This window comes from Halichoeres trimaculatus, unplaced genomic scaffold (assembly GCF_033239565.1).
Source record: "Halichoeres trimaculatus isolate MK-OKI-2021-1 unplaced genomic scaffold, fHalTri1.1 fHalTri1_scaffold_11, whole genome shotgun sequence".
Lineage (NCBI taxonomy): Eukaryota > Metazoa > Chordata > Actinopteri > Labriformes > Labridae > Halichoeres > Halichoeres trimaculatus.
This window is the reverse complement of record NW_027437189.1, coordinates 21763735-21787192: the sequence shown is the minus strand read 5'-3', so window position 1 is coordinate 21787192 and position 23458 is coordinate 21763735. Positions and strand designations below refer to the sequence as shown.

Here is a 23458-nt window from a genome sequence, read left to right as displayed (position 1 = left end):
AAAATGTATTTTATCTGATTACTCGATTAATTGATGGTAATAATAGTTAGTTTAAGAAGACCATGTATTATCCAACCAGCAGCCCCAAAATAAACACCCCTCTCCTCGACAACAGATATATTTTTTTATTTCAAACACACACTGTTTGGAACAAGAAAACACAGAACCATTAAAACAACCTCACAGATGATCTGTGACACATTTGTCGTCTCACACAGAGACACATATAAAGAGACAAGAAAATGTCCAGAGATTATTTTTGCCAAATGTAGGGTCATGCTGAGACCAGCTGCACCTTGTGAGAGCCACTAGCAAAACTAACGAGCTATACACCGTACAAACAAGGGGCTTGGGGTTGTGTTTTTTTTTCTTTTCTTTTAATATTTTTTTTTCTTTTCTTCCTTCTTTTCTTCTCCTCTTTTATTTATTTGTTTATTTCAATATTTTGTTGTCATGATTATCACACATATTCTCACTGAACTTTAGAATGACACAAGTCTATATTTATTATTGTACGTGTTTATGGGAAAAAAATAAAATAAAAATTTCATTTAAAAAAAACAAAAAAAACCCCAATGGGCTTAGATGATTAAATGCTTTAAGGAATATGTTTTTCACTCCATAATAGAGCTCTATTTGTATTAACAATGTTTTTGTTTTTTTTCAGAGGAATAACCCACTTTATGTTTTTAAAACTTAGCTTGCATGCGGTTTTTTTTGTGTTAGTACACTGGGGAAAAGAACAGTGCACAGGATCAAAAAAGACAAAAAACAATATAGCCACAATTTTCTTCAGAGGCAGAGGCCAAGTGACCACAGGCCAACACATAGAAAGACAAAAAAATGTCACCAAACAATAAGAATAGACAGATATATCAAATAACCGGTTACACAGTCACCTTTTTAACTAATCAGACAACAGGTCGACAGTGATATCATGCACACCAGCTGCCCTAAGCCATGCTTCACATGGGAGCATCACAGAGAACACAGCGAGCAGAGGTGCACACGAATCTCTACTTAACAAGATGTTAGTGACTGTTCATTGCCTTGTGCTAGAGGTCTGCATTACATCCTCAAAGCAACATGAAAAAGAAACTTTCATCTCCTCAGTGCAGATAAATGGTTTTAATTTAAGATTTTGTTTTTGGCAAAGCTAGCGGACAACTCCAGTCTCTCAGAGTGTTGGCAGTGGGTCAATCAAGGGACACTTCCCCCGAGAAACTGACTGCTCTAAGATTTTAATATGTAACAGTGTAATAATTTACTGACAATCATCTGTGTTTCAGGCAAAAGCAGTTGCATTCGGGTATTAGGCTGTCACAGCTGCAGAAGCACATCTGACTGACTGAAGCAGCAGAAGCAAAGACGGGTTCAGCCGGGAAGTGAGCCTTACCATCATGGTGGGCCACATACAGAGCTAAAGCCCAGCTCAAGCAAAGTAGAGGCAGAACAACAAGAGATTGAGGAATTAGCATCACTTTTTGCTGACTTTTACGGTGTCATTTTAGAATAAATTCATAAACTGCTGACTATTCTTTATAAAAAATGCCATAAAATATTTTTCTTACCAATTTATGTTAAGATAGCATCTGACAAGCTGAGATCATGACATATTTCTCACTTTAATCTAACCAATAATTTCTATTTTGTTATCAAAATATTTGAGTTATTAATCAATTGCCCATTTTACAATGCAGCTCAAAGGAAATTTACTTCACTGTGACAGAAATGGCAGCATCTGCTTCATCTGTGCTCTAGTTAGAGTGTTACATCGAGACTGCTTTTGACACACCACTTCCCACTCACAGAAAAAAAGTAAGAAAAAGTCATCCACAACCACATTCAGATTAAAGTTATGTTAGGTCAGAGTGATCAAAGTTGGGATGAAGGTCTGTGTGGCAAACTCTACCTTTCTGATTAGATCCTGATCCTCCACGACGCCCAGCTCCCTCCCTGTAGCCTGGGCGATCCGTTTTCCTGCCACCAAGTTCCCGACCAGCATAGAAGCAGGACCAACATCCACTGAACAGATCACAACGGTCAGTGTCACCATCCCACAAACCAAAGGCCGTCAAATATAATTACAGATAATTCTGTCCTTATTGTGATGTTACGTCACCATCAGCAGAAGACATAGTGAAGTGATCTACCTGGCTGTTTCTGGCGGGGTTTGGGCAAGTTGGTAACACAGGTGTGAGGGCACATGAGGATGTTACAAGGGTGCAGGTTTCCCTCCAGAAAGTTCTGCTTGGTTTCACAGATGTGGATCCCTCCAAGAGGAGTCTTTGGGAGAGTGTTGGCTGGGACGAGGGCGAGGCAGTACAGGCCAACCTGATGGATACTGTCGATGGCCTGTGGAGATAATTTAGTGTAACAAACATAAAATGAACACAGTATTCAATTCAAGTGTTTTGAAGAGCAAAGCCGCTGTGCGCTCAGCCAAAGATTAAAAGAATAAGAGGGGCACTATATGTTTGACTTGCCTGCAGAACTCGACTCATCCACTGAAAGCTGTCCTCCTCACTCGCATCAGGCCTCTGCTCTGCCACAATCACTATCCTCTCATCATAAAACACGGTCACAGAGAAAACAGCGATCCTGCAGACAAGACAAAAGAGAAATTAGAAGCCACGTTTCTTAGACTGACTTACAGTGGGAGGTCGCAGGAAAGAATAAGCACACAGATGAATATCAGCGGTACAAACATGCAGGGTCACAGGTAGCTGTCAGTGTCTCACCTCCCTCTGTAAACTGTTTTGACAGGCTCCACAGCCAGCGCAGTGGCCACCAGGTCGTCTGCATTGTGCCGTCGCCCACTCACCAGCAGCAGTCCTTCATTCTTCCCAACAACAAACACTAGACTGCCCTGTGGAGCAGACAATGCACTGAGCTGGAAGTCTCCAAAACCACATTTCCTTCAGGCTACTTCAAAAAAAGCTAGGTATTTTCTGTCTGTGAACTCGGCCTTACCGGTCCAACAAATCCAAGCAACCCAGTCCGGCTGAAGGGGATTTCTCCTATGGGTGCTCCAGCTTGGTTAACGGGAATCACCTAAAGATAAGAGGACAAATCAATTCCTCTCAGGGTTTTGAGTATAATATATAATTAATGAGAATAAATGGATGATATCATAATCACATCTTTTAAGCCTGTTTTCAGAAATGAGGGAAATGCATACACAGAAAAAGCATTAAAATGAAAGTGGCGCCATCTAGTGGTTTTTCTAAACTAGTTGCTGTGTGAAGGGTAAGACATCAACGCAAGTCGAATCATAAATCTATTAACATGTTGTGAATCCAATTACGGAGGCAAGTGAAGAACATCATATCAAGAGATAAGGGTGTGTGTGTGGAACATGTGTGGACTGAGTTACAAAGTAATCTCTGGATGAAATCTTCACACACCTCAAATGTGTTCTTGGTGACGCCAGGCAGCCCGTAGTACATGGTGCCTCCAGCCCGAGAATTGATCACAATCTCTCCAATTTCATCCGTCTTGCACAGTTGAGGAGGCCCGTCAGGTTTCACAATGCACATCAGAGCTGAAACACACACATATGATAAACATTAACACCTCTTGTCAAATATGTCACCTAGTTTTACAGTAGGGGTTAAATCCAGTGGTGGAGGCTGACCTCCAGGCATAATATGGCCCACATCCTGAACAGTGAGAGCTGAGTTCTTGTCTTCTGTGTTGACCCTGATAACCCCGTGGCTCAGTCCACCCATAGACAGGATGGCTCTGGCTGGCAGAGGGGCTCCTCGAGCACCAGGCCTGAATAAGACGAACAACAATTACCGTGATAAAACTATCAGATGTTCAATGGTTGGTAATTTGCCTAAAGGTCTTTGTAGTTTGGATGCAAACAGTCAGTAAGTTTTTATCTGATTGCCTTTTCCCAGAACATGTGAGTATTCAGATGTGTTACCTGCGAATGGCCACAGTGAGGGCCTCAGGAGAGGTGGCACATGGGCAGATCACCTCAGGCTTCAGACCATGAGACTGGAACACGTTCAGGAAGGCATCACAGGACGACACAGACCCTGGATGAAAAGATACAGGAAAATCGGTAAGTCAGGTCTTTCATCTATTTTTACAATGAATGTACATAAAACTCTCCTTCTAAAGAGACCACGTATGGTTTGGAAAAGTGACTCACATGGGTTTGCTCCATCAGCCACAATAAGCATACGTATGGAGGACAGGTTGATGTCTCTCTGTTCTTTGTGGGCCATCATGGCCCAGTGGAGGTCTCGACACTTCACCAAGGCCACACGTGCTAACAGAGGGTACCAGGAACACGTTGTATGAATTGTATCTGGGGATTTTGTATTAAATTGCTACACTGTTTCCCCTAACATCATGTTGACATAACAAATATCTCATTTTAAAAATCATCTAATACTACTCTATTGCTGTTTTACTATGATCTCTTAACTTAATCTATCTTCTGAGACACATGTACTTGAAGAATAAAAAAGATCAAATATGGAATGCAGGAAAAGTTTGGCCAACCTTTGTGAATGTGGACCCTCTGTACCCAGGACATGGGACATGCTTTCATGACAGCATACGGCACTGTGATTGTGTGGATTCTGTTCATTACACTCTGAAAAAAGAAAACGTGTCAGTGCCAGAGTATGCATGCTAAAAAGCACAGAAAGAGGAACTATTACACTGGATCTCACCGTTAGGACTCCATGCCACAGGCCCATGTCTTTTTTACAGTCCAAAACATTGACCAGTGTCTCTCCTACAACAGAAAATACAGGAGATGAAGTGTGACCAGCTCAAAGTGTGAAATGTGCATAATTTGGCACCATGTAATTTTGTGGTCCATTAGAGTGAGCATTTCTTCTCTATATGATCCTCAGCTAATCTTCACTGAGGTATCTCTCCTCTTTGAGCCAGAGAGGATAAAAATAAATTATAGGACTGGCTGCTGCAGAGGAGCTAAAGAGCTGAGCTCTTAAAATTCTAAAAATCATTTTTAATGCTTGGTTTATAACTTTAAAGTACCACACACTGACACACACACACACACACAGTTAGCACAGGAGAGAACAGAGTGAGTAATTAAGAGAACTGAGTTCTGACCTTCACAGTAGTTACAGGCCTGCGACAGGGCCTGACAGTGAGTCAGCATGGCAATCTTGGACACAGCAACTCCCATTACTGTTCCCTCCTTACTCGCTTTGTACTATGGTGAAAGAAAAACACATACACACAAGCAGAAACATCGCAGTGAGAAAACACATTTAATAACTGTTAATATGTAAAGTTCATGTCTATAACTTCAACAATCCTCTCTTCAGAAAGAATCTGATGGTGCAGTCAACATTTAAATTAACAAAATAATCACAGCGATAAAGTGAAAACCAAAAACCCAAAACATAACTAGAAAGGATTTTTTTTAGAATCTTTTAAAAGTTAACACTTAAATTTTTCCGCCAAGTCTCTTGCAGAATGTTTCAGCCTTCGAGTGCAAAGCTCAGATATCTTTAATCCTAAGTATGAGCCATGCTTTGGGAGCTCAGAGGAAAAATGCACAGCTGCTCCTCTCTTTCCCTTATGTGTGTTCATCTGAATCAGTTGGTTTGATAATCGAAGATGAGACTCTTTGAAGAGTGGTTTCATATTCTAGAAAGTACCTCGATGTAGGCGGTGTCTGTGTTGGCAGTGGGGATGTGAGGCTGCCAGTCTTTGGATGGTTTGGTCAGATACTTTGTGTCCGTCACGACCCACTTCATTCTTGGCCATCCTGGTAAACACCACCACAACAAGGAAACAAGAAACAGGATTAAATTTTTCAGCTGACACAAAGCAAAAGGAAAGCTTTTTAAGAGATAATAAACTGCAGTCACACTGAACCAAACTTGGTTTAAGGCCAAAGGTGAACAGCTAATACTTTATGAACTACAGAGTCACTACACACAAGTCCTTAAATTGGCCAGAGAAGACCACCATGTGTATTTAATTTAATGAGTCCATCTAATAGCTCCCAAAGAGACCGAGGGTGAGAGAAACTCTGCTGAGCAAGCAGCATCTGGTCAGCTTCATACTGACCTTTGAACTGGATGATCTCTCCGTTTGGTGTCTTGGGCAGCCCTTTGAGACAAACCTCACTGGTCAGCGCCAGACCAACACCACAGCTGCCTAAGAGGAAGCCAATCTGCTGGCTGCCTGCGTCCTACAAAGGGAGACAAGGGTCAAGAGACTTTTGACACACAAGTAGAAGACAGTTATAAAAACTGAGAGAATTAAACCACTCATATTTTCTTACTTTCAATTATGCTATTTCTATTTTTTAAATAAAAAAGAGATATCATTCAGAGTTTGAGCTCATACATATGGCATTAATCAGGTTTGGGATTCATTTGTTGAAGTTTTGTGTGTGTGATTGGTTTTCACTCCCACATTCATCGTTACCTGTCGTGACAGTGGAACTTCAATAGGCACCGGGATGACCTCAGCTAACAGGCAGCCGTAGAAAGCCACCCAGAACATACCCGGGTCACTGTTAGGGTAAACCAGCGCCACCTGAAGAGAAGAACAAATGTACCTATTGTACCATGCTGTTTCATGTTGTACTTTCTTAATGGCAGACTGAGTAAAGATCAACAGCCTCTCACCCGATCTCCAGGTTGGAGCACGGGTTCTGTTTTGGTGCCCAGTTTGTTCAGAAGTGTATATGCCAGCTTCAGACTACGGCTCCAGAGTTTGCCTGTGAAGATGAAGGGAAAATAAGTTTATGTCCTGTTTACTGTTTGTTTACCATTTCTTGCAGTGGTATAAATATCCCAAGACAGCTGAACTACACAGCCCACTGTAGCTCCACAATAGAAGAAATGTAGGCGTTCTTCTGCTCGTGCCAACAAATATTCTATTCAGTTGATTCAGCTTATATGCTGGAGATATATCTTAAATTTACAAGCAGGTGGTGCGGCATCAAAGGGGGTATTGATTCTGGGCTTCTTAAACTTGAAAGGTAATCAAAAATCCTCCCTCATTCTTCTCTTTGTGTTGACATTTCCATTAGAGACCTGCTCACCGTAAGTGAGTGTGTAAAGGGGTTTGCCGGTGATATCCAGCGCGGTGAGGGCAGGGCTTTTGGCCTGTGTTGCTCCCCAGCGGGCCAGTGCAGCCTGGAGCGCAGGGGGCCAGTTACTGACCACTCCAAGGGGCTCCCCTTTCACTGGAATGATTTGACGTCCCTCTGGCTTTGGGGTGTTGGGGTCTGGCTGGGGTACTGGACAGAGAGACACAGAGATGGTTGATTATGTTAAGAAGTTATGAATGACACTGTAGCAGTGGTGGCAACACAACCAAATATAAAGTAGAAGTGATCATTGTTTTCAACAGACATGAATAAAGCAAAGAAAATGTACTGACAGAGAGGAAGCTTGTCCTCAGCTGAGAGAATTTCCAGGCACCTTTAAAATACTGTTTCACCACCTGACCCAGAGGCTGGATTGATCAGTTTCAGAAATATTCATTGTGTTCAGCTACAGTTAAATGCAAATGAGAAGTATTTTCCAGTTACGTTAACCATTTAAGTTACTTTATAGATAATCAGACAAAAAGATGACTAACAACTCAAATGTCTAAAAGAAGCAACCATTTCAAAGAAATATGAATTTATTTAAAGGGGACATATCATGCTGATCCCTGATTTAATACTTACATATAAAATAATAAATTTGAAAACAAGACCTTACACCCCCTGAATTTTCAAAAAATGAGATTTGATGCCTCTGAAAATAGGTCATTGACATTTGGCTTCGAGATTTCGACCTTCGCGACGACACGAGGATCCTTTCTTTTTATTGGAGTAATCTGACAAAGCAGCTCCTCCTCTGTGATGTCAGTTAGTCACACAACCGCCACTGAGGGATACACCCACCAAGAAGAGTATAAATAAAGCATCCTATTAGCTCTGGCTAACTTGACTGAGTAATAACATAGTGACGAACTGACGGTAGAGGCGATCCTTAGACTACACTTTCAGCATGATGGATAAAACAGACAGAGAAAAGTGAAGGAGCAGGATGCAGCCCTGTTATAGAAATAGTTTATTGGTGAAGTCTGCCTATATTTTCACGTATAAACTATACATGTTACAGTACCGGTTTGACTCACCACACTGAAGCGTCCTGAGATGATCTGTGTCAAGGTGGATATTCTTCCTCCTGAGCTGCAGGTCTGACTCGGGGTCCAATACAAAAGGACGTATCCTACACTCTGCTGTTTGCCAAAACTTCACCGTAAGGCATTGATAGCACTAATAAAACAGCAAACTCGCTCAGTCTGCTCCATTCAATGTGGCGATTTTGTAAATACTGCCATGCTGCAAAAACCACCCCTTGGCTCTACCCCCTCCGCCCCTCTGATAGAACTGACCAATCAGAGCACAAAGGGCTGTGATGTTGCGAGGTTACTGGAGGTCATTCTCAAAAAACGGATTGTTTCAACGAGATCTTCAGAATGGCCTAAACTGAGGATATTGAGAACGCTATTGTGGGGCAATGAAGGAACTAAATGACTTGTGCTGAGGGCAGAAATGCTTTACAGGCATCCTGGTCTGGCATAGTGAAAGGAGAAACAAGCATATGTCCCCTTTAACAGACTATGTAAGATAATAAAATTGAGTCCTAAAATGTCCCCGAGGCTTACTCCTGTTATTATTTTACATTATAAGAAGGGAAAATTTTGGACCTGCAAGGATATGCGATTACTGTTTCTCACCTTCTACAATTTCTTCGGAGTCATCCACAAAGAATTCGCTGAGTGGTGGTCTCTTTGGCCGTTTGAGTGTGTTCAACAGCTGCTGGATCTTGGTTGAAACTCTGCTGTTGACAGGCACGCCTGGAAAAACACCAAGAACGGTCACCGTCACAAACATATACAAACAAAACAACCAGAACAACACGCACACACCCACACATGCAGCTCTATTCTAACACAAATCTCTACTTGATCATACACGCTCACACTGGCAGAACCCTACGCACTAGCACACAATCAGGATCTGAATCAGCAGCAGGAAAGATTCAAAGGGGTACTTGACGAGAATTTGACAGATTGGACAATCTTTAGGAAAAACAACAAGGAGGTTCTCTACATCTGAGGCTCTAACACGAGACAAAACAAAGAGACAGAAAGACAGACTCCAGGTTGGAAAGCAAGCTGATTTGGGTGTCTTCAGCATCCCTCCCCTTCCCAGGTTTTGATTTTTATTACCTTTTCTTTTTCCTTTTTTAAATGAAAGGCAAGACAGGGACAGGATTAATGGACCCAAAAGAAAGAACACAAAATATCCGTGGTTAGCAGCATACACCACACAGTGATATGAGAATGATGTTCAGGATGAGTCTGGTTGTGGGCATGTTGCTTTCTGATTTGAGACCACTCAAATCATCACCACACACGGTCAATGTAAAACAGAGAATGTCAGTCAGCTGTTGTGATCGGAGCATGCAAAGGGTTAACCCTCTAAATCCAAAGATCAGCACCCACATCTGAAAACTGATTTCAGGAACAGGAAATAAACATCATCATTTTCCCATCAACAGTGGCTAATGTACACCCTGGTTAATATCTTGATACCACCAACATCCACTGAACCCATTTTGGCTTATGTGACTGTACCATCAGCGGTATCGAGCATGCTGGAGCGGCTCTGTCCACGGCTCATGCCCCTGACTGCTGGAGGCAGATCCACTCTGGACCCTCTTTCTTGAGGAGTGGATGACGTCACATCTGGGGGGACGCTGTTTTCTGGGGGAATGGAAAGTAAACACTTTGTAAGTTAACAACAACCAACCGTTGCTGCGCTGTGAAGGTTAGTAATAAAGATACTAATCAGTGATGTTTACCTATACGTGTGTGAGCCAGAACGTCAGCTAACACAGACACAGCTGGTTGGGGCTGGGGCTGAGGCTGAGGCTGGGTCTTGGGCTCTCCATGGGAGAGGGTGGAGGAAGCAGATGAGGACGTGGAGGAACTTTGGACGGAACGGTTGATCCAGTAATCAGGGCTCTGCAGGGTCTGGGCCAGCACTGCACTGAGAGCTGCTTTTCTACGCAGTGAGCCCTCATCCTCTGATGCAGAAGATGTGTCTGACAGAAAGAAAAAACAGATTATTTGTTGTTTTTGTTTTATTTTTTTAACCAGAAGGGACTCAATGCCATGTACCTGGCTATCTGTATCGGTACTCAACAGTACCAATTTTCAGTTCTTTTTTGTGTTGATGTGGTAAAAAACATCAATTTGTTGAATAATAAAATCTTTTTTAATTGAACATATTTATTCTTCAACATATAACCTTGCAATGCTGTTTTCATGTCCAGCTTGTAAAATCACCTCCTCTTTTCCACTCCCGCACAGTCACAAGGATGCATTCAGGTACCTAAACATGGTACTTTTTGATTTTACATGAATTGGTACCTGGTACTTCTGGCAGAATTCTGTCGGTACCTATAAAAGTACCTTATTCTGTACCCACCCCTACTCCTCAGTAGTTATACTTCATCTGCTTTCAATAGGAAGTAGTCATCTGCATTTGGCAGATACTTTCTGACTGAGAAACAAGTTACGTTACCCTCTAAGTTTAAAGAGTCCAGCATACCTGGAGGTGTGCAGTTATCTACAGGAGACTGGACAAAGGCTGAGCGTCTCTTCGTTGGCATTGGCAGTGCCATCTTTTCCTCTTTGTGCTTGGCAAGTGCTGCCTGAACAGCCTCTGTGTGGATGTCTACATAAAGATTAAGCATTTACAGTGAGACAGCGAGGAAAGGATGGAGATGAATCACACTGATTTGATGGGGGGGATCTTTTTTATCTTCTACATGTTTATCATGTACCTGATCTGTATCTGTCGTCTCTGGCCCCTCCACTGCGGTGTGCACGGTGGTGTCTGGAGGCTGAAGACGTGGAGGGGCCTGGGGCCTCAGGACTTGGGCTGGGGTCAGCACTGTGGCCAGGGGAAAGCTGTACATCTGGCAGAGATAGATCCACATCTACGAAGCAGAAGAACGTGTAAATTTATAAAAGAAAGTGTGGAGATTGCATAAGGAACACAAAAGAAAGGGCTCATGGATTGATACCTTGGAACATATTTAACACTTTTGATTTACGTAATTCCATTAAGCATCATGTAGGCTTAAACATTATATAGTGTTCTGAAAAGCTCTCTAATTTAGCTTCACAGAGCCTCTGAGTATAGGATGAAATAAGGACATGTACTTCACCGTTTAACTTGTTCTGTTAAAACGTGAAACTAGGCTAGATTTGAGCTAAAATATTTTCAGTTCACTGTCCTCTTCCCCAGCAGAGCCTGGTAAAGCCTCTGGAGAGATGATGCTTCAGATAGATAAGGAGGCCTGAGGGGACGAGTGCAGGAGCAGGAGGTGACCTTTGGAGCTTCAAAGCTTCCTAAAACCTGTTTAAACGTGCAGAACAAGCTGTCCACGACAACAGACCTCAACATCACCTGTGGAAATTAAATGCCAGTAACAAACATTACACATGTCCTTAAAAATCTCTAGCAGTTTCCTGCATGCTCCTGCAAAGTTACGTACTGTATTTCTCTGACGCATTAGGAGGGACTTTTTCATGTTGGTGCTAATATGGTGCAATTTTCCTAAGGAAACACCACACCCTCATACAAGTCATCTGTCTGTGAAAAAGCTGAGCAGCTCAGCAATGAGGACAGAGGTGACTCGCTCACAGTGGTGCAGCGAAGCTCTGTTACCTTCTTTTTTTACGGTGTTCTTGTAAACTAACTGAGGTTTTGGCAAACTGTGTTCCCACTGTGTTTAAAAACTTTGAGGCAAATAAGTGTTGATTTGAAATTCTGTAGGATTTGTAACAGTTTTGTCACAGTTATTAGAGAAATAATCCAGTACTGTTTTTATCATAGGTGTAGTTCCCATTTTGGCCACTAGAGTGCCACAGAAAGCCAGACATTGCCTTTGACAGCTTGCACAAAGGGGTTTCCCATTGGAGTGGACATTCATAGTGAAGTTTAATCTGTGTTTTTTTTTTTCTCAGCTGAAAAAAACAGAGCAATTGAAGCACACTTACAAAGTTTTTTTAATGTCATTCCTTTCACAGAACAAAGGGAGGGGGCACCGGCTTAGAAGCAATTTCCAGTATACTGAGGTCATTTATTGCCAAGTTCTGATGCAAGAGCTTTAGGTTTCCCCTCTGAAGTGTGACAAGCACAGAAAATGCTGACAGATGAGATTAAAGTGACATGTAGAGACAGAAAGAGGGTTTAAGTGAAATGAAGTCAAGCAGAGAAGAGAAGAGGAAAAAGAGGAGAAGTTGGTCTTACTTGGCAAATGTGTGATGTATGGGGCCAACAGCTTGGCTCTCTTCTTCTCATAGCCCTTCTGCGTGATGTCACCTAGGAGAGAAGACAGCGACACCACACCGTGATGTTAGTCATGATGACCACACAAACACAGCTGACAGCACAAACAGAAATCTGTTAAAGTTTGAGAAACACTCACAAAGGCAGCCTCTGCTTTAGCTCACACATACTTAGGGTTGAGTCATAATTATAATCTTCTCCAAAGTAAATGCACTGGACTCCACATGTTGACAGCTTAGTCCATTTACAACCAGGCGTGGAGATAACTCCATTGTTTAGCCTGATATTAGCCCCGGTGAACAAACATGATGTGAGCACAAGAATCTCTCCAGAGCTACAAACCAAAGTATGATTATGGTTACTGCTAGATAACTGGGCCAAGCAGAGAACAATGGCTAAAGTGAAGGCTATCAGGAAAAGTTCTGGATAGAAAGCAGAGAAGAAAAGGAAGCCATGTGAGCAACTTTCACATGGGACTCAGCCATTTATCTCCTCCTCCACCTCCTCTTTTCCCACTGTAAACCAGCCCCACCCCTTCCCCTCATCTGTCGGCCTTGGACTGGCAGGACTCCCACTGCTACCACAGTTTGTCATAAAGCAGGAGAGAAAGACAAAGTCCACTTAGCTGGGGACCCCAAAACACACAGCCTGTCTGTGTAACAAGCACGCATGCAAGACACACCCTATGGAGTTAACCTACGTACACACAAACTCCCCTTGTACACACAAACAACAGTCTACGGCAAACTTTCACTCAGGCATTATTATTCCCCTTCCTCTGTGTCCAGTGATAACACTGTGTGCTATGTCAAGTGCAGTGTGCCAAAGGACTGCTTAGCCTCAAACCACTGACACCTCCTTCACACTGTAACCCGTGACAACAAGGAGACCCCCCTACACCCAACTGAGACCAGGAGAAAAAAAGGAGAAGAAAAGATAACAGGGTTGTGTTGGGGTGAGTCACTAAGAGAAGCCAGAGTGAGCAGAAGTCGTGTGTGTGTGTTGGAGATGTTCTCTACCACTGTTTCCGTTCTAATACTGACCACTATACTGAAACCTGTGCAACAGGATACACAGAAATACAAGCTCATTAAAAATACAATGCTTCAATCATATTACACAGTGTTTCCGGCACACATCCTGCATCTTTATGATTGGCTTAATTTCTGCTACACAAGCTTTGAGTCCACAGTAAAGCTAACCTGAAGCATGTCACAGCCAGCTCCTCTCCTGATGCACTTTGTCCTAGAAGCACACCATATGTTTACAACAAACTGGTTTTGCCATCTGACATAATAAAAAAAAAATTTGTATTTCACCAGGGAAACCTCTTCATAATGTGTGAGTGTTCAAGACCGAGACCAGCAACAACACGTTCCTCAAAATGTGTCATGAGTCAACAATGATTGCTAGATTTTGCAATCTTTGGCTCATTTTGCTTTTTCTGCAAGCAATGCAATACTGTTGTTTGTTATTGTAATGTTGTAATTCTAGCAGAAGTCAGTTTTACTTTTATGCTTCAAAATATTAGTTGATAGAAAAAAACAGAATACATATCAACGTGTCAGGGGAAGAAGATGTATGAATTTTAGAAAACCCTTTCATAAACAAAACAGACTTTTTTATCAACTCTGTGCATAAAAAGTAGAGCCATTTTGTTATGGAAATACATGTTTGTTTTAAAAGTGCAACAGTCAAATAATTCAAAAAGGTATAGAGTGTCAGTAATTGTTCAGCAGGTGTATAAGTTAACTTTGTAGTGTGTAGTGGTGTAGGGTAGGACCAGTTGTTTTGTAAATCAGGGATCATCACTAGAATTTCTTCTAAATCACATGTCGAAATCACATTAAATTTCATTTCAAACCATTTTAAACCCCATGTTAGCAATGCAAAGCAAACCTTGTGTTTTGATTTGGAAGTCAAATGAATACAATGACGTACATCCTCTGCAGCGCTGGCTGGCCTGCAGTCCGATGCTTCCCATTCAGTGCTGCGCTCAACTTCCTCAATTTCATTTCAACCACAGGTTTGTGGCAACTCACTCTCCAGAACAAAGGCTTTTGGCTTGTTGTGATGTGGTTGTCCACTGACATCGGTGTGAACAGCTGTTCCTGCTTAGCTCGAAGGTGGTGCTAGTATTCAGGTGTTATAACTGATAATGTAACTAACTCTGGATTAGTCTTAGTTGCATTGTGATAAACCTGTTAATGCTGACAGCCATAATATGAGGATAATACACCAGATCTCTGATGGTCTTGTTCACTATACTGGGTCATAAAGAGCCATGAGTTTTAATTTCAGTGTTTATAACAATCTGATAACTCTTCACTGTGACTTATTATTGTGTTTGATCAGCACGACAACTGGCATCAGCGGTGTTTGAGCAATAGCAGTAACCTAATTTTTGTAATATCCAGTGAATTTGTCATAAGCCCACATCAATAACAATTTATGACTGTGTACTAGTCAAGGTTAAAATAGTTTTGGATTTGTCATTATAGTTTAGTTTTAGTTAGTTTTGACATTTTTTTCCATTATAGTTTAGTTTTAGTTAGTTTTGACAGTTTTTTTCCATTATAGTTTAGTTTTAATTAGTTTTGGAACAGGCATTCTAGTTTTTATTTAGTTTTAATTTTTGCAACAAGGCTTGGTTTTAGTTTAGTTTTAGTTTTTTCATAACCAGGTGGAGGATTCAAAAAGGTCAGAGTAAATATTTTGTAATACTGTTTATTTTCCAGTTCAACATAGTGCTCACTGCTCAGTCAATGCTGATACTGAACTGTTGGCTGCTGCCTAAAACACAAGAAAATAATATAAACTTAATATATTAATATATACATAAATTATATAAAATAATGTTAACATAAATTAAATAAAAATAATATAAACATAAATTATATAACACAATACAATATGAGCTTAAATAATTAGAAACTTGGACTCTGTAACAATAAAGTCAGACTCACATGAAATTAAACTATTACAGATGCTCTGATTCATTGCTCCTCTACATTTCGTGGCAGCACAGCGCACAGCCAGTCAGTGCAGTAAACAAGCACGTCCCAGTACGTCGCTATGATGGTGTCGTTTGGCGCTGAGAACTGCCTAAAACTGTCTTAAAAGTGGTTGGGAAAATGTGTCGGATTAATTTAAATCCTAAAGGCTATTAATATTGTCAAAAACTATAACTGAGGGAATTTTGTCTTTAATATTGACTAGTTTCAGTTAGTTTTGTGAACACAAGATACAGTTTTAGTTTACTTATCGTTTTTGTTCTCTTTTCTAGTTTTTATTAGTTTGAGTTAACTGCAATGTATTTTAAATTTTAGATTTTCTTTTTAGTTTCGTTTTAGTTAACTATTATAACCTTGGTACTAGTGTGTAGGAATGGGTACCGAATTAGGTACCTTTGTACAATTTATATGTATATATTCCATCTGTAGAACCAAGTACCGATTCACGTAAAATCAAACTGTACCATGTTTCGGTACCTAAGCACATTCTTGTGACAGTGTGGGAGTGGAGTAGTAGGCAGTTTTCCATGCTGGACAAGAACACAACATTATTAGTTTATATACTGAGAAATAAATATGTGAAACTGAAAAACTCTGAGATTTTATTATTAAACAAATTAATATCAATTACCACATAAACACACACAAAAGTACCAAAAATTGGTACCATTGAGTGCCAACTGCTAGGTACCTGGCATTGGTACCATATTATTTCAAATGTGAAAGTTACCCATCCCTACTTATGTGAAATGAGAGAAAGATAAGGGGGAGAGAGGGAAGCAAATGTTAAACAGCAGATTGGACCAACACTGGGTGGGGGTCCCATGTGTGACTGAGATTGTGTGTTAAGTCTTGAAGCTCTTGTACACACCCTGGTCACTATCCTCGTGTGTAATGTTTACCAGAATTAAAGAGGAAGCTCCTGAGTGTGTAGATTTTCAGTATGGCTTGAATCAGTGAGTGTTTTTCTGATCCTTTCCAGGCAGAGAAACTTTGAGGTTTCACAACACTATGAAAGTATGAGAAACAGGGGAGGGGGTAGGGAGCAGAGAGTTCATGTAACTTAGGAGGAAAAAAACAGACTGTTTTAGAGAGAGATTGTGTGATTGGGTGCTCTGTCATTGTCTGCGTAAAAAAGCTCAAACGGGGTGAAAAGTATTCAGCTTCAACTTCATGCCTGAGTGCACAACCATGCCTGCGATCTACTTGTGACAAAAAAAGACAGAAAATGTCATTTGCAGTCTGTATTTCTCAGTTTCTCTTTCCATGCCAGAAGCAGCACATTTCTTCAGTAGAGAACAGAGACAGAGAAGATGTGCGAGTGTAACAATCAACAACAAATTGATTGCAGTGGACTGGAGCGTCATTGTTGTTGAAGAGACTGAGATCGGTGGTGCCCAAGTGGTGCCCGGAGGGAGGAAGGGAGGGATGGAAAGATGGAGAGAGGAAGGTCATTAACACAGACAGAGCAGAGTCTGTATTGGTGTGGGACATAACAACAGGCGTGGACTGGCACGACCACACTGGCACACAGACACTGAGGGCTCTGGTTTGAAAGAGCGACTGTGACAGCTGCTGGAAAACAGAGGAAAAGCTGCATGTTTAAAGAGCAAGAATGTGGTGTTTTGAGTGCTAGAATGAGAAGAAAAACAGTACAGTGATGGTGTGTGCCTCTGTGTGTGTGTGAGTGTGTGTGCAATCTGAGGTCAGGGGACAGGATATGAGCGTTACCCCACCCTGTGCGTGCACTGCCAAAACCGTCTCCCTGTGTCTGTCTAGAGAAAGAGGAATGTGCTGATTGGAGAAGTCCGTGCTAACAGCGAGAGCCAACTGGCCAGGATGGCTTGCTCATTGGACAGAAAGTCCCCTGAGGTGCAGGAAGTGAATGTATCTACATGTTAGTGTGTGTATATATACACAGCTGGTGCAGGTTAACTTGTGCTACAGTACACAGAGGAATGAATGCTGACTGAGGCCAGAGATGAGTGGCATTACGGGCCTACTCTGTGAGATGTGTGTCAGTGTGTCAAACCAGGATCATGTGCATGCTTTGTTGTCCAGACATATGCTGCTCAGTGTAGTTTGTTCTTTAGAGAGTGTGCACACGTCTGGTGGAGTATCTAAACTCAGTGACAAAGTCTCTGTAATATTTGAATTTTTCATCATAATCAGGGGTCGCTGTATTCAGTCTGTTTGGATTATCTTTTTAAAGCTGGGTGTCAAAACAGACAAATGAGTGTGTTTGAAAGGCTCATTAAAAACGACATGATGGCAGTGACCCTCTGACTCTTCTTTTAAACAGCTGTTGTTGACCTTTGCCCTCAGCACAAGTCAGAGAGAGAGATGATCCTCTAACAGCTGAAGGCACCGGGTCACCGAGGGGGAAAGAACACCGACAGCATTCCCAGTGAGTTACACCGATCACTACAGCCAGCTGAAGCCCATTCTGACATAAAAGCATTTCACAGTAGAAGTCATGCATCCAGGCATTAGTGACCACTTTGTTTTTAATCTGCAGAGGCATTCTCTGATCTGATCCACGACAGAACAGTCTTTTGTGTTGATGCAGCTTATCTGTTTAACCTTTTCTCAACACTGTGAGTGCCCTGAGCGTCATACACACCTTTTACCAGTTCGGAAAATTCCATATGTATCTAGGCCTGTCACGATAATCAATTAATCAATTAACTGAACGATAAATAAAAACGTCCTCAGTAAGTTTGCCAGCCTCGATAAACTGACACGTGCATGCATGTTTGTTTTCCTCCTCTCTTTCGACCAAAGAGGCTGAATGAGAAGATGGCTCAATACGTCTATCTTTCCTAACATCGGGGTGCATAGGTTCTATAGCGGAGTGTAGTGGAGTGAGCATCTGTCAAAAATGCGATCTTTGGGGTGAAGACGGGGCTGCTCCGCTCCCGCAGCGAGAGCTGAAGCGAGCGTCCTAAGGGGTAAGGAGGAAACACACGCTAATATGAGTGATGGCACAAAAGATAGGGTTCTTAAGCCGCCTGCCACGGTCCCAGTGTGGGAATATTTTGTTTTTAATCAGAATGAACAAAGTGTGAGCTCATGAACACCAACGAGCTGATATGTCACATTTGTTTGCAAATAGTGGCAACGAAGAAGAAGAAGAGGGAGGTGCAGCGGAGCCTTGTTCTTTGACAATCAGCACTTACTGAGGCTTTTGGTCGGCAAAGTGAATAAAAATAAAAGCGCCAAATGGTGGGCGCTCAAAGACAGCAACATTGCCCAAGAAATGCAGCCCTTCAATACGGTTGAAAGCCAGAAATGTTAAAAATGTTTGACAGACAGTACGGATTGACTGGGAAAAAAGTACATGTTACAAACAATTCAGGAACTGTATAAACTCCCTTTTATTTAAGCTATAGTTTTTATTGGGTTTTTTTTTGTTTTTTTTTTTGAGTTTCATTTTTTCTTTAGAGACAGGGTCTATGTTTTATTGTTTTTGATTAGTGTTAATTATTTTCATTGACATGTATTTTTTACTAAAAGAGAGTCCATTTCATTTTCATTGTATTTTTTTCTCTTTCTTGTTTGTTAAGTTTATTATATTTTTTGTTTAATTTATTTTATTTAAAAGATCCTGACCTTTTAATTACAGTTAAATACTCTTAAGAAATTAAAGTTTCTTGCTTTTGATATGGTGTACTCACTTTATTATCCCATTTATCGTAATTACATCAATGAAAAAATGGGGAAAAAATCTAAATAATATTGACAATAATATTGACAATAATATTGTTTATCGGCAATAATATTTTGGAAAAATATTGTCTAACAAAATTTGTTATCGTGACGGGCCTATATGTATCTATGTGACTGTGATCTTAAATAAGGCTGTGAACAAACTTTGCACCCTTAAAAAAACAACTATATGTACGTATTTAGTGTTTGCGGTAGTAGATATTAAATAGAAGAGAGAAACTGTAAGTTTAACTCTGCATTCTGCTGTAACTGCAATGTCCAAGACATGCCACCAGTGTTTAAATGAGTTTAACTGTGCTGCAGACAACCTCTGTTTATCAACTGTAGATCCACTATGTGACACATGAACAGTAATGTAAAGGTTAAAAACTGGTGTAAAGCCAAACACTGTGCTTTACTACTACTTCTACTGGTGCAGTGATAGAGTAGGGATGCACAGATCCACCCCTAGCATTGGATCTAAACTCGAATCTGGTCACATTACAACAGAACAGAACTGTTCAATTGGATATGAACCATAATCAGCAGTATTCTTGCTATTTTGCCCAAAAGTGGAATGGAGTGGAGTGAAAGTGGTATTTTTCAAGTGGGTAACTTTAAGCAGAACAAACTTTTGTAATGTCTTCAAATGAGAGGTTTGGGAAGTATAGCAAAATATTACTCCTCCAGCTCTATGAAGGCTCAACACTTTGACCTATACAGATCATTTTGACACATATTTTTCAAAGATCTCTATCTCATCAACACAATGAATGAGTTTCCATAAAAATCTGTTAAAAACCTGTTTAAAAAATGTATTTTACCCCCTTGAGGATTACATTACACTACGGGCAGCTGAAGTTGTATTTTGGTCCTTTTCAAAAAAGCTGCTCTCTTAAATCATCCACACACATTTTTACAGGAAAATCATTGCTTACTTTTAAGAATTTGTAAGAATCACATCAAAATTGTTAAACATTTCTGAAATTTGTATTAGGTGCATTAAAAGAATGTACTTTTACTTTACTCAAGAAGTTTTCAAAACCATCCAATGTGTCAAATAAGATGCCGAAAAAGTATCATCAACAAAAACAGTGGATTTTGGTAAAAGTGTTAAAAACATCACAGTGAGATGAGAATGAGAAATTTTCCAGTTTTTTTTTTCTTTTTTTTTTAATGGGTCAGGCTTTACAGGGTTGGACAATGATATCGGATCAGGACTCAACAATGTGCAAAATCCCTAAGCAATGGTTCAATATGAGGACTGATGGGTGTATCTCAAAAATAAGCGCCAAATTTCTACAGTTTAATAACAGAATCATTTTATGAAGTGCTTGTAAAATATATTTCTTGCCTCCATTAAAGACAGAAACCCTGCATCCGTGTGGCCCTCTGTTTAAAGGACTGCAACATGATCATGAGCCAATGTTGTAGCACTTTGACAGTAATGTCTCTCAGCAGCTAAAAGACTGAACCATCTAACTGTGACTGACGTAACACAAGTCCTGCTTCTTGGTATGCTTTAACAATGGTTTTGGTTTTCTCAAAGCAACCAAAAGAGGAACACTAATCCCACATAAATGGTGAGTAAATGATGAGCAATGAACAGAAGTATGAGAACAGCACACAGTCAGAGAGCACAGAGGAGGAAGGGCTGGGGTTATGGGTAGAGGAGCGTGCTGTATGTGAGGAGTGTCATTCAACATGTGAAATTAGAATTGAAAATAGAAGAAGTACTGGAAAGATTTCATTTAGAGTTTCAATTCCAGGTGCTACTTTCAACAAACAGCACTTCAGTCTCTTGGAAATCTCAATAAATCTTCAGCAACAAAGGCGTCGAGGCCCCTGGTTTTTCATTCAGTCTGAGTAACCCTGGCTGCCAACTGTGCTTTTCTTTTTTCCTCTTACTGATATTAGTTGGCTCGTGACTAACTCCTCTTAATTTTGTAAAATGCTCCTCTGCCTGATAGGCTTAGTGAAGCACTTTTCTACTGCCAAAGTTTTCCATCTGTTTAGTAGTGAGAGCTCATTTTGTTAAAGAAAAACCCAAAGGCAGTTTGAAAAATCAAGAGTGTGAAAGTGCCTTTAGGTTTTTTGTTGTTCTTCAAAGAAGAGGCACCCTGGGTTACAGATTCAGCAACAAGATGATGGAAATAATCCAGCAGAAACAAAGCAGTGAAAATCAAGGACTCAGCACAGGTTTTGTGGGGTTCTTGGTATCAGCTAGAGGTCACCAGCAGGCTAATGATTGCCCCAAAAAACAAACAAGGAGCTAATGGTTGATGTCAGCAGACAGGAGAGTCTGGACAGTAGTTAATGTCCACTAACTTAACAACGCACCAGCAGGAACAATCAGATTAAAGCCAGTCACAGAGGTACAAGGTTTATGTAATAAGTGCGGTGGTGGTGGATCCTAAATGGCTTTAAGAATCAGCTGATTGGCCTACAAGCATTCCCTGGTTTACCACAACATCATGCTAACCCCACCAGCAATGACTAAGACTTCCACTTTCCTGTCCATGGTGTAGCAATGGCGCTTCGTTTGATGTGTTTTCTGTTGAGGTTGCGAGAACAGATCCACACAGTGTGAGGTGCCATAACTGACCACCTTACTTAAACCCGTGTATTAAGCCCTCCCGCTGCAGAGCTCTGTAATTACTGTGGGCAGATTAGCCTGGTGACATCCAGCTCTGGGAGGAAGCGTAACATAACTGTTTCTGCCACCCACAGTTTCCTCTTGCCTCATAGTATCAGTTCCTTTCCTCACATGAGCACAAGAGCCTACATGTCGCGCAGGCTACTCACAAACATGGCAGCACACACACAGTTCAATGAGGCAATGTAGCGTTTGCATTTTTTGCTTTATCCTAATCCGTAATCTCAGATTACAGATAACCTAATAGATTACATAGCACTGTCTGGGCATTTGTGTGGATTTACTAAGGAGATAAATGACAAAAAAAATGTTTAAATTGAGGCTAGTCTGCTGTGTAGGCCTGTTTCTAGCCCTGTGAGGTCATAGTCGGGCCTTGAGCCAGTGATGCCGCTTCAATCTGCACAAAGCTGCCTTTGTTTATCAGAGCAGCATTGTCCGTGGTCAATGTGATGCTAACGTACAACACTGATACAACTCTCACGAGAAACAGATAGCAACAAATCAAAGAAAGCTATTCTCCCGTAGGGTCTCTGCGAGGATTCACAGAGGAGGCACGCAGAGCTCAAAAACAAATACTCTCAGCAACAGCCACAGCACACACATTTACATGTAAATACACACATAAACACAGGGGATGTGAGAGGAACTAACGTCACCCACAGGATCTTATTTATAGAGACTCTGAGCAGAAACACAAAAACAAGGGGCAGACTGTGCTGAGAACATGGTTAAAGAGCTCTCAGCAGGAAATGCAAATGAATGAGTGTGGCTGAAGCCTAAAGTGCACCTGGTCACTGGGTAAAGTAGATGTTAGAGGGTTATTTCTAGAGCTCATGCTCTGAAATTACAGCAAGTAGAAAAGCACATTCCTATACTCTAAATTTACATTCATGTATGAATATGCTGCCTTTAAACCTCACTTCCCTCTGAACGAGAGGTGACACACACACACAAGTTTTTCACTTTATGTCTCTCCTCTGTACGGAAGCCCAGTTTTACAAATGAATAATAATATACAACAAGTCAGGCTTAGCCTGGATGAAAGAGTAATATCAAATCTTAAGACATTACAATAGTGGTAATTTCAAGAAGATACGTTTGTTGTTTTTACACAAAGCACATTAAGTTCCATCGTGTATGAAAAAATAAAACTGCCTTGCTTTAAACCAAGGGGCAACATCCAGTTAGTAAAAATGAAGCCTATGTGGAAGTGCTAAATGTTGCTGAGAATGCGCTTGAGGCTGGCTGGAAGTCACATACACATCCAGCCATAAAAACAAACTTATACAGCATTAAAAAGCATATTTACAGCCTGGTTCAAAAAGCAGCTTGGATCTAAAACGCTGATTTCACTAGGGATGGGTACGGAATTAGGTACTTTTATAGGTACCGACCAAATCCTGTCAAAAGTACCGGGTATCAATTCATGTAAAACCAAAAGGTACCATGTTTAGGTACCTAAATACATCCATGACTGTGAGGGATTGGAAGAGTAGGTGATTTTCCAAGCTGGACATGAACACAGCATTGCAAGGTTATATATTGAAGAATAAATTTGTTAAATTGAATTTTTTTTATATTTCATTATTAAACAATGTGATATTTTTTACCACATTAACACAAAAAAGTACCGAAACTTGGTACCGTTGAGTACCGATACCGATTGCCAGGAACCGGGCATCGGTACCGTATAGTTTCAAA

The 23458-nt window shown here is 40.9% G+C and overlaps 1 protein-coding gene across 2 annotated transcripts in view; it reads right to left on the bottom strand.

Moving 5' to 3' along the window:
• Nucleotides 1–23458, bottom strand: part of dip2ba (disco-interacting protein 2 homolog Ba) — a 51113-nt gene that overhangs the window by 9647 nt on the left and 18008 nt on the right. The window contains exons 2-25 of one of the 2 annotated variants that reach the window (XM_074680820.1): nucleotides 12341–12412; nucleotides 10866–11021; nucleotides 10631–10756; nucleotides 9879–10121; nucleotides 9652–9780; nucleotides 8749–8868; nucleotides 7055–7252; nucleotides 6636–6727; nucleotides 6433–6543; nucleotides 6070–6193; nucleotides 5655–5764; nucleotides 5101–5203; nucleotides 4692–4756; nucleotides 4519–4612; nucleotides 4163–4282; nucleotides 3932–4046; nucleotides 3638–3777; nucleotides 3408–3544; nucleotides 2974–3054; nucleotides 2742–2869; nucleotides 2487–2601; nucleotides 2154–2355; nucleotides 1913–2025; nucleotides 1397–1420 (exon numbers count right to left, since the gene is read on the bottom strand). In XM_074680820.1, the coding sequence (XP_074536921.1) occupies nucleotides 1397–1420; nucleotides 1913–2025; nucleotides 2154–2355; nucleotides 2487–2601; nucleotides 2742–2869; nucleotides 2974–3054; nucleotides 3408–3544; nucleotides 3638–3777; nucleotides 3932–4046; nucleotides 4163–4282; nucleotides 4519–4612; nucleotides 4692–4756; nucleotides 5101–5203; nucleotides 5655–5764; nucleotides 6070–6193; nucleotides 6433–6543; nucleotides 6636–6727; nucleotides 7055–7252; nucleotides 8749–8868; nucleotides 9652–9780; nucleotides 9879–10121; nucleotides 10631–10756; nucleotides 10866–11021; nucleotides 12341–12412 (2918 nt within the window). The remainder of the gene's footprint in view (nucleotides 1–1396; nucleotides 1421–1912; nucleotides 2026–2153; nucleotides 2356–2486; nucleotides 2602–2741; nucleotides 2870–2973; nucleotides 3055–3407; nucleotides 3545–3637; nucleotides 3778–3931; nucleotides 4047–4162; nucleotides 4283–4518; nucleotides 4613–4691; nucleotides 4757–5100; nucleotides 5204–5654; nucleotides 5765–6069; nucleotides 6194–6432; nucleotides 6544–6635; nucleotides 6728–7054; nucleotides 7253–8748; nucleotides 8869–9651; nucleotides 9781–9878; nucleotides 10122–10630; nucleotides 10757–10865; nucleotides 11022–12340; nucleotides 12413–23458) is intronic. The other variant, XM_074680821.1, reaches the window with a different exon arrangement.